The following is a 20,063-nucleotide window of genomic DNA, read 5'->3' on the forward strand; positions in this document are numbered from 1 at the left end:
AGTAAGTTGTTCATGGTTTTTGTAGAATATCAACTTAAAAACAATTAAAAACTTACTTTTGAGAACATTACTACAGAGATAACCCCATCAGTCTAGGAATTATATGTTTACGGAAATAACTAAGTAAAAACTATTACGTACTATTATTCTAGTATCCTACTGGAATATCCACTAAAGGAATAGGAAAACTTATGAAAAGGTTAGGAAGGGCGATAAAAAACACAAGAATTCTTTCAATTATTTATTCCAACAGTGAAAACGTTCTCTAGGACGTATCCACACATTATCCACCTGGACACGAACTTTTTACAGCCACCCTATTCCAAATGTACACATCCAGTATAACAACATCCGACCACAAAGAAACATCCCTTCTGTATGACCCTAACAATCGTCTCTTCATTATGTACAAAATACATCACTATATTTTATATTTTTTTAAAAAACATTCTCATCATCATATAACACACTGTACAATTATACACACATTGGACTTATTAGTATGGACTAATTACAAACAGAGTTATTTGTTCCGGGACAATAGAAAAATCAGTTCAGTTCAGTTCGAAGTAGAGTTTGCACCAAGAGCACCTCGCGACGCAAGCGCACAACGGGTTAGAAGTTTCTGTCTGTTGCACCACTGTATGTACAGAGAAGGCGGGGCTTAGCACACGATTGTGAGTCCACATACTCGATAGAGAGAGAAAGAGAGACATTAGAAACTTAGATAGTGGGGAACGACACTCTACAGCCGACCAGCACGACATATGAGTATTTCAGCACTCCATATGAAAAACAGAACATTCTTTGTACAAGGGAAAACTTAAACATGAGAAGATAAATTAAAGCTACACTACATTTTCAAGGCTGTACCTTTTAAGTCGTCGTACTACACCTAAATCTTCTAAGACTACTTTGGTTGTCTATTTGTTAATCTTTACACGGTCTGTTTGTCAGTCAAATAAAAATAATATAAAACTGTATATAGAAAAGCAGAAACGCAACAAACATACTGTTACATCGATATACAGTAAATACTCAGAGCATTAATACACACCAAACAGTATTAAAACGTACGAAATATAATACGTAAACGAGTTAGTCCAGTTAATATCACTAACGATCTGTGACGTATATAAAGATAATTTTAAATGACTAGAAATCAGTTACGAGTAAAATGCACGTTCACTGATGAACCCAGAACTACAACACCAAGTGAAACTAAGTATTGTGGAGTTTTTACAAAAAACGCGAAACCACTGTAACAAATCTACACCGAATCTGACCTAACGCGATGTATTTCTGACCTAAACAAATAATCCATTACGAAGGCACATGGCTTGATTTAATAAAACTAACGAAATGCTTTGGAGAACATAACGACGTGCCTTGACGCAAACAAAGGTGGCGACGACGGTGGATGCACGATAAATGCGAAGTCGGATCACAGGAGCTCCTCGTCATCATCGGGCTGATGTCCCCGTTGGGCAGCATAGATAGATGCCGCCTTGTAGTTAATGGGACCGTACGATCGGTAGTCCACATCGGCGTAGTCCAGGTCCGAAAACTCGGGACGGAACGGCTGGAAATAAAAGAAAACTTTAATTCGTTTTCAAATTACTGATTAACTTACCAATATTTTATCGTAAATATTGCTTCATTTTAACATCAGTGTGCATCATTTATCTTTTATTATTATACAACTCAATATTTCAGTGCTTTTCGAATCTTTATATTTCTTACCTCACAACCTACACAAGCAAGAAACCCAGATATCCGGTACTAATTTGTAAATATAAATTATTAATTGTGTTACTTCAGAATGGTTCAGGTTTAACTTGTAAAATGTAATTAATATTAAAGCCCGCAAATAAAGTTTATATTTACAAATTACACTTCTTTTTTAATGATTGTTTTTGACGACAGAAAGTTTGAAAGGATAATTTCGGAAAATTGCCATAGTTGCTTGTTACAAAGTGTATAACACTACGTTTCGAGGATTGAAGTCACAAAGATAACAAAGTACTTAAAACCAAACAACGTACAAGAATGGGCTGCCACTAGATGAGTATGTAGAAAATAAATTATTAAACCGCTTTAAGAACAAAATCCACTCTTAGGCAAAGTCTTGTATAAACCAGGGTGAAGCCAACATAATACACCTCAAAGAGACTCATCGAGGCTCTATACATAAAATAACCAGACCTACTGCTGAACCTTCAGTTGAGATTAGGCCACTTAGGGTAACAATGATTAAAAAAAGCAACTAACAAATTTCGTAAACACACCATGAAATTAAAGTATACGACCAAATCATATGGCCAGAGACGACTTTTTTCCTCTTTCCTTCCTCTTTCCCGACCAATGTCATATTCCTTTTTTTCAGATGACAAGGGGAACCGCCGGAAATGCCGACATTGATTTTCTTACTAGTATCCCACTTTTGCCTGTGCTGGTGTGACGTGCTCTTGTCTCACATGCCCGTGACTTCACAGACTCGCCTGGGTTATTTTTTCCCCGTCTGAACTCAAAGTAGTTGACAGTCCATTGTCCCACATTGTAGGTTTAATTAATTTTCATGCATTAAATTTCTTACGACTCATGAAGAGGATAAATTGTCATTGGATAGAAAACAATGTGTTTAACATAATTTATAGCTAATTTTTACTGGATAAAGATTACATCGGTATGCTTTGAAATAAATTACACAGCATTTTCTGTTTAAACTAATAAGTTTACAATGTTATAAATTTTACTATCCTATGTATATAGGTGGCTATAAAGATGAATCACACTCTTAAAACAACTTTAGTGTATATTTGTACATAATTCTTATCCCACTATCTTACACAGAGAATTAAAATTAATAATGAATGGTTTAAGTCCATCCAATTTAAGTAATTTATTTTTATTTGCTTTTATTTTTGTTTTTGTGTAAAAATGACTGTTTAATCAAAATCAAAGCAATACGATGATATTTTTGCGCGTACATTAAAACTTCCTACAATCTCGCAAGTTAGTTATATCCGCTATTTTAAAACACATTCAGTACTATTCACTCCTGTTTTCCTGTAAGACATACTTTTTCATTTTCGAAACGGAAGGATACTCACATTCTGCAGAATTTATGACATTATTCTTTAAAATCCTTACGTTTTTCGACACTATTTGATACTATATAAAAATGTAATGTGGGGAAACCATGAAAAATATACAATAAAATATATACAGTTACAAATGTAATGTAAAGGTCATTGCGTTTTACGTGCTGTTAGGAAAATATCACTGATAATGGATGTTAAATGAGAACATGGTATCATGCTTTAATTTTACAAGGGGGAGTTTATACAACAGGTTGAACAATAATAGCCAGGTAACGTTTTATCTAACGAGCATTAACGTGTTTGTTCCTTTTGTTCTTGATTTCTTAAAATATAATTATCGCTTCCATTTTACTGGCCCTGTTTAAAAAACCTCTCGTTTAACGGTATATTCAAAGTGTACACTAAAAGTAGTTTTTCCTAAGAATCGACGTGGGTGCAGTTACAAGGCGAAGCGAGAAAAAAATGCAGTTAGTAGTATTTATAAACTATAATTCTTTGTTTAGCCAACGATAAAAGAAACAAAGGATATTTTAAAAGCTTAGTCTACCATTTACATCAATCAACTCGTAATATTGAAATTTTTATTATTTTCTTGATAGAAAATTTTAATACCAAAACCGTTAACGTAAACATACACACCTTCGCTCTTAATACTGTGTTGTTAGTTTGCATATCTAGGATTGATATCCAAATTTCTGGTATAATACGTAGGCTCCACTATAGTAGATTTTCTTACTAATTATATAAGTAGTTAAGCATGTTGTCTATTTTTGGCGAACATTGAAGCTCAAAAACCTGCATACCAAACTTTAAAAACATTTACCAAGACAAGTAATTTATCCTTACGATTTAACTTACACAACCAACCGAAAGACAATGGTTTTAACTTACAAAATCTCACGAGAGAGTCATTTGTCTAAATAACAAGCAATGACAATAATTTCAATACGTATTTTGAATATCATGACGTCTTTACCGATATCAATGGCGATGGTACCTAACTGAAAGAAATAGTATTTCTCTTCTCAAACCTCTATAAATACTTTCCGAGAGTGATTTACAGGTTTGTTGAGACACGAAAACAACCCATGGAAATTTGTGCTTTGCGTAAATGTATTTTCTTTTCATTTAATGGCTCTTTGTTTTACTCATACGTTTGTTTATTGATCCGATTATGTAGGTCAGAGAAAATTTTAAAACAATTAACATAAGTGTATGTTGTTTAAATCAGAAATTTAAACTTATAATATTTGTATACCTGTTTTAAACCATATTTTAATTTCATCTTTCCAACAAAATGACAATTTTCGTAGGTTGAAGATAGTTTTTCATAGTCATAAATGAAAAATGTATAGGATAATACAAATATAATAGATTTCAAAGTCACAATTTTTAATAATCCACATCTAATTTTCAAATATTTTTATAAAATGGATTTCATAATTTTTTATGCATTTTACCTAAATATCTATGTTTCGTGGGAATTTTTGTTTCGTGGGAAGATGACGTTACTCGGCAATTCAGGACCTTTTTAAAACTCTATCTACTAAATCACTATACTGCGATTTCTAGTTCTCTGCACTATCTCCTTCTGTACTATCAGGCGATAGGCTGTTCTTACTTCCTATATGAAACGATAGCACTTGCATGCTTTAACATATGTCTCTAAATCTTTACTATTAATTTTCTGCTCTTTCTACTGTTCAAAATCAAGTTCCTAATCATCATTTTCCTTCAACCACAAATATATACTCTCATTACTACCGAAGTCATATCACTTCTACCCGTATTCCTAACCAAACAGGTGTCTCTAGAGATGTTCCACCCCGCTACTCTCTACAACCAGACAGACCACTGGTCTCCGACCCACCTCAGACGTCAATCTCCTGGCCCACGTCGTGGAACTTGATGACAGCGTACTCAGTGTGTGCTCGCGAGTGGTACATTGGTAGAGGTACGTGTTGTGGCAGGTAGGGGCGCGTCCTCTGATGGTTCAGAGTCAGGTCAGCGTACACGACCGCTCCGTTGTTCAGCATGTACCCGCCGCCCTGACTCTGGTAATACTCTTCCGCGCCCGGCCCCGGCGGCAGGCGCGGTTGGTGCGTTCTCTGTTTCTTCAGTGATTGTCTTCCGTTTATAGGGTTCAACAGCAGCCTCTGACGGTCCATGGGGGAGGTGGTTAGTTGGCAGTGGGGGTTCTAATACAACACACGGATGTTAGTATACACACAGGCACAAACATTCCACTTGGCATTACTGATGAATGTAATAGACTTAGTGGTTAAAAAGTATGAAATTATTCTTGAAATCTATTTCTTTATAGATAGATTCTATTCATCAAAAACCGTCACTGAGATAGTAAAGGCACTCAATTGAGTTAACAGAATATTTGTCTTTGTTAATTGATTACGATATTACAATTCAGCAAATTGGTATTACTCACAATATATTTAATAGTTTATTTTCTTTTTAGATAATATACTCAGATCAACAAAAAAATCCACCAGTAATGCCCATAGTTCATTATAAAATTACAAACGTGTCTTAACAGAGACCAAAACTACAAAATAAGCGTACATTTAAAATTAAGAATCAGTTATGTAGGATGATTAATATATTAGAATATTTTGTATTTTGTAAAACCGAAATTGGGTTCAGTCCAGTATTTTGTAATACAGCACAATGTTAAATATATGCAAACACTTAAAACTATGGCAAAAGAAAAGCTTATAAAAATATCAACTCAAACACAACTTAAAAACTAAAAAAAACTCAAGAAACGCAGAAATTTACTACGGTTGTATAATGTATGGGTTCAAACTTTAATGGACAAAAATTGTAAGAAGGGGAAGAGAGAAACAAATGTGAAAACACTCACGCGGCATATACGCAAGTACAGTAGCGACGAAAATCTGGTGTGCAGCAGTTAGTAACAAAAACACAACACTCATAAGAAATCAAGTACGTGTTCAAAAAGAACAAAGATCTACAAAAAAATTGTAAAAAATAAATGGAAACTGTGATTAGGTTAGAGAATGTAAAAATAAGCTGTAAAAATGGTTTACGTGCGAGGAAAAACCGTAAATAATGCTCTAATTTGATTTATAAAAGCCAAACTTGATGCATTTAGTGTGTAGGAGTTATTATATCACAACTATTGTACTCACGATTCTCAACTCTTGGTTATCATTGGCAATTAACTCGGAACATGGAAGATTTAATTTTTCCGATCCTTTTGTTTTAATGTCCATCATTAATGTGCTGATATCGTAGTAATATTTTCGACGTTACCGGCTGGTCAAATATTTATAAATTCAAGGTTGAGGAAATGTTTCTGGATGAAAGTTCTTTTTTATCATAGTTCTTCCTAACCCTAACGTTTTTATTAAATTACCCATCACCAAAACTAACCTCCTCGTTCGTACTGTTGACCGAGTCTGTATTAGAGCTGTTGTTGGGAGTGATGGGAATAGGAACGTTCTGGTACGTGTGCTTGGGAGTTGTGGAAGGTTTTGAAGTGGGGCTTGTAATTTTCCTGGGAGCCGGGGTGGGTGGAATGGGCGTAGACGTGGCAAGGGCAGTCACAGGGGGAGAATTCGGTGATTTCTTTCCGTTGCTCGTAATCGCTTTTGGTTTCGGTTCTTTGGTTTCGTTCGTTTTCAGTTCAGGCGAGCTCTCCTTGATCGGCACCATCCTCCGCCGGTTGGGGGTCCTCAGCGAGCGAAACTGAGGCCACTGGGAACGGTTCCTTTTGCTGTTCCGAAGGGAACCGAACTTTTTTTGCTCCTCATTCTCTGTCAGCTGAGGACCAACATGGCTTCTCGTGGATCCGTACCCCGAGGATCCCCCGAACTGACTCAGGGCGCTTGCGGGCCTTGAGGGTGACGTGGGTTCAGAGGATTCTAAATCAGACTGCACAGGGACACACAAACTTAAAAACCAAACAAATAAAGCACTACAAAGTAAAAAAAACCATGCAAACTAAAAAAACTTGGAAATCATTCAATGGCAATCATTGTTGAATCTAAACTACGTTGATGCAAAGTTTGTGCATTAGTGGTGTAAAACGTATTATTCCCATAACACATTAAACAAATTAAAAGAATGTCATACATAAATTAATTAATTCACTTATTATACATTGGCATTTGTTAAATATTGTATTTTCTAATAATATACATATTTTAATAAAGTATTTGTTTATTACAAGATGAAAGTAAAATAAATTTGTTCAATACTATTCCCATGTTTATTTATTTAATTAGTACAGAAAACCATTTTGAGTATATTTATTTGCTGGTATGTTGTTTAGTAATTTTGTGTCATACAAAGCAATCAGTTCGTGGCATCGACTCTCAGATGCTTTACAGCACAAGACGACCACACATAAACTTACAGCGATAGACAGACAGCTGTTTTATATATATGTTTCATACACAACGTTCAGTAAACGAACCTAAAACGGAAATACCAGCAAGTAAGTGAATGACATGCAAAAGTAAATTAGTATCAAAATTATTAAGATGTATAAAATATCTTCGTTATTGGCAAAAATGTCAGTTCAAAATAAAATTACTAATCATCAAGGGTTTAATTTATAAATACGGTATTATCTTTCTGCTACAGTTTGAAATTAGAATTTTTGAAACAGAAATATTTTAATTTTCATATATTTTTAATAATAAAAAATAAATGAACAAAAAACAAAACAAAATATTTAATCAATCATTATTTATAATTATTATTTTTTTTATAAATAATATAAATAATTTTTGACGAACTATATCTTGGAAAAGCTTCACGAGTAATTATAATTTAAAATAAAATTGCAATAAATAAATATTTATAAATTTTAATAACATACTTAGGCACAGGAATGTTTCTATACAGTTAAAGGAATTTAAATCTATTCAAAAAAAGCGATATAGCAATGGCATTCTTCAACAGGAAAGGTAATAATTTATTGACTAAAGGCCAAAGAAAATTAATTTTTTTAAATAATTTTCCCATATGCACTTAGTTTACACAACACAATAAAACATTTATTGTACTAAGAAATGTGGCATAAATATATTAGTTCATACTCAACCCGTGAAATTTATCATATAGTACTAAACAGAAATGTAATCATTTATTGGCTATCTCTCATACACCATCAATCTTAGACAAATTAAAATAATTACTGGGTGCAGTAAAATTGAAAAATAACTATAATGTTATTTTTGTATACTTATTTATGTTTTAAAGTTAGTAAGATTAACTGTTGTTAAACTTTAAATGCCTAACTACTAATTTAAATACTAGTTTAGGTAAACACACATATCAATAGAAACTCTCGTACAAGCAGTTTATGATGTCAAGAATAAATTGTATGTTTCAAATAATAAAACACTAAAAGAGCAGGTCTCAAGATAAAAATTCCACCACTTCTTTCTTCAAAATCTCTTACTTTTATTTACACATATTTTGTACGTTATTAGTAGGATAGTTGGAGAAAATCGTAGAATAGGGAAAATGAGAGAACAGGAATTATAAGTGTGCCGGTGAGCGCATTGCTGACCGCCATGATTTCTCAAATAGTACAAACGTGATTGCAGCTTTTCTCATCGGTACGGATGAACTAACTGTTCCAGTCCAGAAACATCGCAGAAGGCCTACCAACCACGTCATGTACAGCGTCACAAATACTACTACTACCATTACAAATTCTGTGTTGTGCCAATGAATGAATGACAAGTCTCCGGTAAATAGTCGTATATATGAGGCTTGATATGTAAATATCGCCTTCCAGATGTAGATACTATTATTTTCTTTTAAGAAAAAGAATACTAGACTTTAAGAACTGACATTTGGATCTTTATTTATTAGAATATAAGTCGTCTGAAGAGCTGTGATGTATTCTGGTCTACTCATTCTACACGGCACTTAGAACAACAGTTGTTCCTCCCCGCTATGTACAGATTTCAAAAGTGTTGGGTAAATTCTCTTCCAGTATTTCAGTTACAGTTGTTATAGGTTGTATAGTCCAAGTAAGGATTTTCCTAAACCAGACAGTTCAGTTATCAATATACTTAAAACGGAACACTGTTGTACCATCCGGGATGACGATTTAAAATATTTTGTAGCTCGACAAGTGAAAATTAATGATGGTAAATGAGTTATATAGAGGACTACTAAAACCACAAACGTGCTAATAGAATCAGCCAATCCATTAATGAATCAGAGTGTGAATAAAGATATCTAGTTCGCATTTTTTTAGAGAGCATTTAATTGTAAACATAAATAAAGATGACTAAGTAAACGATCATAAGGACACATTCTTCGTCTACAGTATCAAACACATGACATCGGCAATTTATAGAGGAATTTTTTTCAAAAGACCTGCGCTTTTTATATTTCTTTATTCTTGACGTCCTCACCTTGTTAGGAGGGTTTTGCATGCCATGGAACGGGAGGTTCTCGTAGAAGGCTTTGTTGTCGGGGTCGGTTTGTAGGAGGGCATCGCTGGGGGACGAGTTTAAGTCTGACTTATCTTTGGTAGCCGATGGATTTGGGCCTGAAACAGAATACATATAATAAATCACAGGGTGAAAATACATTCAAGATGTAAATAAAGCATGGTATTTGATGTAAAAGTCTTGAGGAACGTATACAATTTCGGTAGATAAACTTTTGGATGTAATATAATAAATTTTTTACTGCACGTGATAATAATTATAATTATGGTCATAAAAAAATATTTTGTGTAAAAACATTGTTTGTGCAAATGAATTTGTTTAAACCAAAAATGTGCATCTATCTACATAAGAAACAAACAATTCTTTTCATGGAATAATAATTGAAGTGAAGTAGATATATTCAGTAAAAAACTGTTTTAAATATTAGACACCTTTTCCTTACTTTTGTGGAGTTATCAATGCGGATAAAAATAAGGTTTAAGGATTCGCTAATTTATTATGTAATGATGTTTTTTAGAACCGCGCTTATCCAACACCTAGGTTTGCAAATGAACAAGATAAACATATTATATCCGACCAGTAGAACGATGATTTAAGTGTTGATACAATCGAAAATAACACACAAATAGTTTACCATTTATCTCATGACAAATTAACTACAGGTAGGTCTGGACATTGCAATGGGATCGGAATCTGCTGTATATAAACAGAGCGAAGTGAAATATTAGCGAAACAAGCACGATATGTGTAGAACCTATTTGAAAATTAAAGATTTTTCAGACACATTTTGATTTTACGATAGTATTATTTATTTGATATTGAGAAAACAAAACTGCAAACGACCTTCTCATAAGAACATAACACGTTGTAACGCAACGTTGTAATGTTATTTGAACACAACACTCTTGTCTGAATAATGCCAAAACCAAAAGTTTAACTTTACAATGGTAGCATAGTTTTTTTAATATGACATAAATGCATAAAAATGTTGATTATTAACCGGCGTACAGTTTATCCCAAAGATTACGATATGCAATGCTATAAAATTTGAGTACATCTTTTAGACGTGTAGATTTTTCTGCGGTCCATGACAAGGTCACCTGGTTGAAATGATTTAATTATATATATTTATTTCTAATTAATTATTTAATTTTAATAATTTTAAAATAAATATCTACAAGTTAGATAAATTTTCACATTTAGATTTTGTATGGTGAGGAGGTGGTAAAAATAGTGATAATGACACAAAACAAGACTTACCTGTACCCGGTTTCTTGCGCTTTCTGTTGGCACCTTGGGGCATCGAGGGGTCAACTTTCTTGAAGGTGATCACTATCAAATAAAGCATACACACATGCGACATTACACAAAATTACAAAGGGTATTAGTAACTAAGGCGTAGCATTCAAAACACACAAAAATGTAAAGAAAAACTGGAAAAAATATTATAAATACTTAAAAAACATTTACTTACGTGTCATGGAATAATTATTTAAATAACTGATTTAATATTTCTAATTCGTAAGAATTCTTCAGCCTACACAATTGTGTTCCTGTATTTGATTTTATTACTTTCATCAGTATGAAAATAATTATTTAACAAGTAGCTAAACTTACGTTGATAAAATTAAAAGTAGGTTTGGAATATTTTTTATAACTTTATTTTTAGAGTTGATGCCTCCCCACCCTTACCTCCTGACTTGCCGTGGTAGATTCCCGGGATGGTGTCGTTGTCAAACTTCCTGTGATCACTGAACATATTTCTTATTCGATGGGCCCTGGAGTGTTGGTTTTCCGTGATCATGGAGGCAAGACTGGTCGACCTCCGCTGCTTCCGGTCCGTTGGTTCCGCTGGCGGAAGTCGCCCCAAGCTTAGGCTGTGGTTGGTATTGACGTGTACTAACACGCCGGGTCGTAGGGGCCATTTTGGGGTCACCTGCGGCACTGGGGCCACTGTGCCTTCCGGACTATCGATCACGATATTATTTTATTAACTCATGCAGTTTTCCGTTTAAATTTTGAAATAAAAGAACATTCTTGAATAAAAGTAATGATTACATCTTATTTAATTTTGAAAATGGCTGTTTGTATGTTTAATATTATTAAATTGATTAAGAAACATATCAGTTTACACTAATCCTACATGCACTACATAAGGAAAGATTTGACTGTTGGAAAAAATAGAATTTTAGCGTGCACTTTAGCGACACAAGCTATACAAAATTGTGAGCACCGTTTAACCAGCATGCAAAAAATTATTATGAAAACTACTAATATGTACAAAAAATAAATATTGCCTTTAATAAATACGAGTATATAGGACCTAACTTTGTTGTGGATATTGTTGAAATAATAGTATCAATTATGCGTTTTTGTACAGGATATGTAAACCAATTAACTATTTAGATCAGATAGAAATAATTTACTGTATAAAACAGATTTCAGTATTCGAATATTAACAGAGGACTAAACCAAGGAGTTTTTATCCATATTTGATCATTTGACAGATATCTGTTCCCATAAGGCCTATGGTCTGTAAGCTGCATTACAGTTTGATTAAATTCTAAAAGTAACGTTTTCGATAATAGAAACATCCCACCACACCGACCAGCCTGTCAATTAAGACACGATCCATTGTTAAACTACAAGTTGCTTTGGCGTTCGGTCCGAACATATTTCCGAGAAATATAATACGCACAAATAACAAGGTTAACTGAGTGAAAAAAAAACAACGATTTACAATTATTTGTAACAAGTCCTGCCAATCACCATTACAATTCCTATCATATGGTAAACTCCTTCCTTAAAAAAAAACAAAAAATCAATGTTATGGTTTTATTTTAATACAATAAAGAATAAAATATTCCTGTACATAGGCACTTCTCATAAAAATAAAATCCTAATCAGAAAACATCTCTAGACGAAAAGAAACGATTGAATGCATAACATTTGATTTACTTAGAACCGAAAGCACGTTCATTAAAAATTACTAGACATTTAATAACTACAAATATTATATGATAACTTTTCCCTTCAAGGCATAATAAGATTACAAGTAAAAAAAATAATCGAAGTGGTCAAGATTAGTTAATTAATTTTTTATACTTTGGAATCTTTATAGAGGATCACACCGTTTACTGAGATCTTAAGATACAAATTATAATTATTGAACTACAAGATAACAGGGATGGAGTTTAGTACGGGCAAAGCACAGCTTGTGCTTAAGCCTTTCGGAAATAGCGCAAGCTGAGAAATTCTCTCAGTAGCAAATGGAAAATCATTATTAAAGAACGGATAAAGGTTTAAATGTTTTCGTGACACATGGGCTCTGAATAAGTAAATTCAAGACAGGGCCTTAAAACAATGGCGGTAATTTAAAAATGTTAGTTTTGGGTTAATATTATAAAATACCAGTTTTTATTTGGGAATGTCGAGAAGAAACGGAAACGAAACTAATCATACAGCGTGCTGATTGTCAAGTTTTGTATGAACCATGATTTTTAAACATTTACATTACAGCTCATTTTGTTTCCAAATATTTGGTGTCCTTTGTTTTATGAACACAGTACATATACTGTATAGTGATATATACTGTTTAGTATTTAATAATACCTAGTATAAAATGCCTTATTATTGCAGCATCACGGGCCTATCTTACATTCAACCTCAATACATAAGTACTCTTAGGATATTGAACTTTTCCAAAAGTAACAATTTTGGTATAACATATTCTATCTCATCGATATATTTAAAATTACGCAAATTGATCTATGCTTTACTTTAATATTATCCAAAACTTGTAGTGCGAATTTTAACTGTTGAAATTAAGAGCTGTAACCGATTAAGAGTTGGCTAAGAGGGTAACTTTATTGTTATATATTATTATGCTAAATATTTATTTTAATTTACGCCATTACGCAATAACGTAGGAAAGTGTTATTTTTAATAGAAAGATTTAAACATCCTGTTAGCTTCACATCTGAATCAAAGTTAAATTAACGCTTAATTGAATTGATAACGGAATGTACAGAGTTTATAAACCTATTAGTCCTAATTCAGATGTAACTTTCACCATATAATTTTCCAGATAATTACGTTTTACGTTCCTAATTAATTGCACAATTACGTTGGTAAGTAATAGCATGCAATATACCAAGTGGCAAATGCATTAACGCTTCTTTAAATACAGAAACGGAATATAACATGTCGGTGTTCACTAAACCTCATTCGCTAAAAAATGGACTTAACATGAGACCGTTGAAATAATCGGTTAAGTGAATTGTTTGCGACAGACAACCTGTTATTCATAGCAATTCATGACCAGTTCTAATATAGATGTTGACCCTTTCCAGGTGAATGTTGTAAATGTTACACGCCCATTTTTGGAGAATCTGTCAGAAATGTATGAATGTGTGTTTGATAATAAAAAACGTTTTATTATTCAGAAAAGCAAACGTGGCTGTAGCACCGCATGAGTATCGATGATCAGCAGACTCTGGTAAATCATAGACACCACACCGCGGCGAGAGGGAAGTGTGGCAATCTACACTGCTGACTCTTCAGTACGTATGATTCTGACCTTTAAATATAAGTACAAAACTCCACTACTTTCACTATGCGCTACTTGGGGATTAAGCGATATTGGCATGCGATGAGAAAAGCTACTACATGTTATTAGTACTCACTGCAGTTCGTAGAGGTTCATAACGAACCTGCCTTGGCTGCTGCAACAATGTACCAATCAGCGCTAGCGACTCAAGCCTCTACCTTACAGTTTGCTGCACAGACTTTGGATCACGCCCGGAGTACTCTCAAAGTTTGGAGAAAGCGTTAAGATAGTTTAGAAGTACAGTACTCGAACAGTGAACAATGTTTAACCTCAAACACCTTAGGACACTTTCGTTTAGACATAGAATTATGGGAGATACGTAATTTTAAAGGTGTAATTATTATACATCCAAAAGTCTGTTTATTTTAATATTGCAACGATTTATTTAGCATATAATTCAACCTTTATTTGTTTAATTGTTTAAGAGATTTAAGATTCAAACGTATATCCAGTCTTTTGAAGAAAAACCAAACATTATTTGGATACTTAATAGAGGAACCCTCACAAAAATTGTCTGATTGAGGCCGGATTGTTTCAATACCCTTTATACAATCCGCGCCCGTCACTGCTGCCAGTTTTAAGCGTATGAAATATTTCTGATATGTCTCAAAAATCTGATCCATTGCAATAAACAATTATCAATAAATGTTTCTTTGAACCAATACACGTACGTTTGGTTTTAATTGTTTTTTTAAGGCAACGTTGCCATAAAACAGACAGTAGTAACCTCAGCCACATCATAGCGGAAATAGCTGGTGGACAGCAGCGATATGGCAACACCGTCTCATATGTGATCGGACTATTTTTTTGCGGGGCTCTCTAGTCATACCTTTAAAATTGAATATCTCTCATAATCCTAGGACCTAAAAAATTGAGTAAAATTGAGGCATATAAAAAGTTCAAATTAATTCAACATCGATTGATTACATCCAGCTGTAAAACAACGCTTATGGTTTTTTTTCATTTAAATCAATAGTTTGTACATACTCCTATTGATTGAATTAGTATCACAGGATATAAATCGTTCGTACGGACGAAGTCTACTGAGGTCCGGGGGATGATTAAAGTTAGTGATTAGGTTCGAAGCTAAGGTACCTTTGATTATTACGGTTCAAATATTTACCACCTCTTACTCCACAGAGGGGAGTCCGAGCGATTACTAATTCCGTGCCTGAATTTACAGAATGGAATGAGTTATCTCTTGTGTAACTAATACAATCAACGATGATACCATTTACTACCATCACTTCGAGAGTACTGGGCATAATCCAACAGTCTGCGTTCTACAAATAGACGCTAAGCATCCCCCCTCCAGCCAATACTGACAAAGATATATCTATATAGCTATATACAGTAAACTATCACTATATACACTATACAAACTACGAAACACTAGAGCGAAGAGAAAGAATAGTTGATAATAGTTGTAACGAGGCGATGGGCATTCTTTTTAATTTGTTTTTGGATTCATTATAAATTAATAAATTTCACTTTTATGTGTCTTAAAAAAACATCTTGACAGGCTTAAGCAAAGAATCGAAGTAAATAATTTAATAGTAAATAGAAAACAATGCCTCTGTTTTAAGAAACACATATTGGTAGAGTCGGTTTATTTATGATTTATAATTGATTTTTCTTCTAGAATATTTCACATTAATTAAAGGAATCATGAAAAGTTATATTTCATTTATGATATAAATGAAATAAACATTAAATCAACATGAATCGTATTGTGGAAAGGAATACATAAACAAATAAAGGTAACTTTAAATCAAACTTCGCTTTTGAAGATGTTAGTTTTTGGATGTTTTCTATTGCTAATTTAGTTTCTCGGACTTTCTACATGCCTGGCGAAAGCTGAATTGTTAGTTATACTATACTATTTTATAATCATAACTACACTTTTGTGAGGCTTTTCTGTAAATACTGTTTATTACCCTTTTAAGCTTGTAAAATATATTAAAGTTTGAACCCCAGTTACAGATAACATATAAATATTATGTGACTTTTGGACTAAAACCATATAATTCATAAACCCACTGCAGATATACTTGTATCAATCAAAGTTGTTCCCATATGACAAGTATAAGTGATATATTTTATCATGTATCGACTATAAAGGGCCACGTTGATGATACGCTACTGAAAAAAATAAACAATGCTGTACATTTGCAATGTTTATTTAAATAATAGGAATTATAATGCAATTAGTAATCATTCTTTAGTAATAAATATGTACGAATTAAAGTATTGAAAATAGATTTTCAATAGTATAAATAATGTAAATATAATACCTTTCATTATTAACTAAAATATTTATATTGTATAATGTAAATTTTAATTATTTTTATCCCTTAACTTCAAAATTAAATATACAAAATACATTTTTGTTAAACAAAAAAATATTTTTAGGATATTTTACTTTAAATGTATATATTTACAATTAACTTCCAATTTAAACAATTGTTTAAACTAACTAAATATACAATTTAAAATGACATTAACTTCGTTAAAATAAAATCAATAATTTTAAATTATAATTGGTATTAATTTTTTATTTACTGCAACTAAGCTTCAAATTTTGTACATGGAAAAAACGAAGTAAACCAATATTATAAAAAATACTGGTTGTGAATAATTAACTGTTTATATAACAATATTTAAAATACTTCTGATATTATAAAAGTATATTCGTGTAAACGTACCTTAAAATAGAATTAATGTCACAAGCCCGTGACTTACAGGTGCATTAAATTCAATAATAAATATAAATTATAAGTATTTATATAGAGTGCGTGATTTTACAAAGTTTCAAATTTGTTACTTTTCATAAAGTTTGCGTGTGTACTCCAACTTGTACATTACATTATTAACCAAAATACATTTTAATAAAGTTTTGTTTTATAATTTCTCACCAAGAATGGGAAAACGTCACTTTAATTAAAGTATAATCTATACAACTACATACTGCAGCGTTATATCCACAGATACACAACAGTTATAGCAATGAAAATTCAATATCAAAAAGCGTTTGCAACAATAAAAGCTCCTTAATAATAACTTAGCATTTTAGAATTTAAATACATTTTAATACTCAAAACAAGACTACTGAGCGCAACAAAGCAACTGAAAGAAGTGAAACAAGATCAGAACAGATAAAACAAAGAGATAAGGCTGAAAGAAATTTGATTTCCATGCTAAATAAGGCCAAATCTGTCATGCAGTTGGAGCTGGAGTACTGTGTAGAAATTCAGAAATAACAGCCTTCAATGATGTAGTCTAATTGACCAATATAAACGGATTAGACTATATAATTGTTGTTTTCTTTAATATTTTTCAAATGATAAAAAATTAAATTAGTTAATAAAGAAATTATATAATTTTTAAGGCATATTTAATAATATTTATGAACACCCGCCACCAAGGTCATAACCCATTTACTACCATTTAAGATTAAGTACTAATGGCAAGAATTACACTTACTTTTGTCTATCCTCCAACTCCACAGGGTTATTATCTATAAACGGAACGGGAACGACAAACAATATGTTAGTACCACAGTTGGAGATATAGCAGCAAATTAGGATGAACAGCAATACCATGTTAAAGTGGTAAGTTAATAAAGAAGCAGGTAGCGTAAAACATTGCTTCCATGAGATAGAAAAAAAACAGAAGACCCCCGATTATCCGGTTCTAAAGGTTACCCGCCTACGTTTGCAGGGCCTTGTCTTACCGAGATCTCATTTACTCATCCTAACACTAATTTTTTGACCTTCATTATGAACTATAAAACCAATTTCCTTGTTTCAGAAAAATTAGTTCTTTACGATCTGCCACCTTTTGTGCAGTAGGCTTCCTCTCAACCGTCTTTGGATCAACCACTGAACGGATTAACCGACCTTTTCCAAGAAAACACAATTAGACTTCCGCCGTGGCAACGACTACAAGACAGTGGCTACAAGAAATTACTCACTCCGCTAGTATTCATCGTCCATATTTATGGTTACACACTTGAAGATGTCGATGAGACTTCGATTACTTTACAGTAAGGCAATAATTTGCAAGACATTTATTAAAAAACCAGTACGAACGGAAGAAGTAGAGTAACAAGGTAAACACGAATACTTAGGGACACAATTCTTTGATCATGTGCTAGATTTCTATAACCACCCACTAATGGCACTGCACATAGTTCATTTCGTGGTGACGTTGACAATGTAATTATTGATAGCAAAATTTCACGTTTCATTTCTTCTTGTAATTAGGGTTGATATATTTTCAAACAGTTAGATGCTGTAATAGATAACTTCACGGCTTTGTTCTTATGCACATATGTTTGACCTTTTCACTTGACCGTTAAACAAAAATGACGATCATATCAAGCCACCAAGTAAAATTTTGCAAATTTAAGTTTGTACATATCTAGATTTACAAAGGTAAACACCGAAATCGTTAACTGTAAAAAGGCGAACTGTTAACGAAAGTTATATACCTCATTTTTACAACTCCGGTTATTAACCCTGATGATACTAATTTGTCACCAGTGGCGTGAGCAGGCTAAAATTTTAAGGTGAATACATCTCTCCCCTTGGCACCCCAATGTCCACGACTTCTGACAAAATTACTTCGATCTCCCCTCGATATAAACTAGATAACCAGGGGTCACTAATTGACGATTATGTTTCGTAGTTAAAGTGATCGTAAAATTAAAAAAAACATTACAAGTAGCCTATTAACAAAAGTATGGTTTTGGTAAATAATTCTCCCTTATTAATGATAGACCATAAAATTAAATATAAATGGCACATTAGCACCTCAAAAAGTAAATAACACAAAGTAAACAAAACCCTAGAAAATTTAAAAAATTACTTACTCCAAATGAAGCAACGTACGTTAGCAAGTAAACATTAATTTTCGAACAATCATGTAAGAATAAACAAAACAAATCAGTGTGTACAACACATAAAAAGCTCGATGAAGCAATCATGCCAATACAATTATATACTCTATTACCTTAGTTGGAAAAACAATATCACTACTCTTAAACAAAACACGACAAATTTTAAATCTATTAATATACGAACTAGTTGCCAATTTTCAATTCCAAACTTACAAATTACCACACAAACTTCTAAATAAGACTACATAAAACTAAAAGTCTTTTGTCAAACCTGATATCGTTTTGTGGGCGTTTTGTTCTAAGTATTACAACTGTGCACTCGTTGGAAGTTAAGTTTTACTTGCAATTCATTGAGACGCTATTACTCGTACCTTTAGTTATGTCGGTGTTAATGAAATTGGCAAACAATGTTCAAACAAGCAAACATACCTGAAGCAAACATTGTCTTGAGCTATGTTAAAAGTTCAAGATTGAAAATATAGATAGCAAAACGAATAACAACACAAAGTCACTTTATTAGAGAAAATTACATTTAGTAGTGAGAGACAGTTAGTCGCAAGTGTACAGTGTTTCCACGAGTGAAATCTCCGTGCAAGTTCCGCTGTACTTACATTTATCAGCAGCCCTTTTCCTGCGGCACACTATGATGATTATGATGCATATTATGATGACCATCAGAATGGTCCCTGCTATCACAGCCAGTAGTATCATCAGGTTTTCGTTCTCGAACCGATGCCACCAACCGATATTGCCTGCAACAGAAGAATAGATGTTGTGTAGATCTGTAATCAGAAAAAAAACACTGAAGTTTAATTTCTAAGAGGAATGTGGGCAGAAAAGTATAGATATTGAAGTTGAATTTGTGAATGTCTACTTAAATAAAAACTATAAAAGCAACATCGTAACATATTCCTAAACGTATCTCAATTCTTTCAACTTCACTACCTAGTTGAAACGTGAATATAAATTTTAGATAAATAAACAAACATTGT

At 32.8% G+C, this 20,063-nt stretch overlaps 1 protein-coding gene across 10 annotated transcripts in view; it reads right to left on the minus strand.

Annotated features, from left to right (window-relative positions):
• Positions 1-228: 228 nt before the first annotated feature.
• The window catches only part of LOC124364418 (hemicentin-2-like), a 516,416-nt gene continuing 496,581 nt past the window's right edge, over positions 229-20,063 (minus strand). For 4 of the 10 annotated variants that reach the window (XM_046819899.1, XM_046819900.1, XM_046819897.1 and 1 more), the window contains 9 exons: positions 19,683-19,823; positions 17,655-17,688; positions 14,248-14,286; positions 11,255-11,529; positions 10,823-10,894; positions 9,524-9,660; positions 6,516-7,016; positions 4,975-5,302; positions 1,444-1,582 (listed from right to left, as the gene is read on the minus strand). In XM_046819899.1, the coding sequence (XP_046675855.1) occupies positions 4,976-5,302; positions 6,516-7,016; positions 9,524-9,660; positions 10,823-10,894; positions 11,255-11,529; positions 14,248-14,286; positions 17,655-17,688; positions 19,683-19,823 (1,526 nt within the window). In that variant the 3' untranslated portion in view covers positions 1,444-1,582; position 4,975. Of the gene's footprint in view, positions 1,583-4,974; positions 5,303-6,515; positions 7,017-7,500; positions 7,561-9,523; positions 9,661-10,822; positions 10,895-11,254; positions 11,530-14,247; positions 14,287-17,654; positions 17,689-19,682; positions 19,824-20,063 lie in introns of all 10 variants that reach the window. The other 6 variants (XM_046819898.1, XM_046819907.1, XM_046819901.1 and 3 more) reach the window with 6 other exon arrangements.

The sequence above is a fragment of the Homalodisca vitripennis genome, chromosome 6 (assembly GCF_021130785.1).
Source record: "Homalodisca vitripennis isolate AUS2020 chromosome 6, UT_GWSS_2.1, whole genome shotgun sequence".
NCBI classification, from domain to species: Eukaryota; Metazoa; Arthropoda; class Insecta; order Hemiptera; family Cicadellidae; genus Homalodisca; species Homalodisca vitripennis.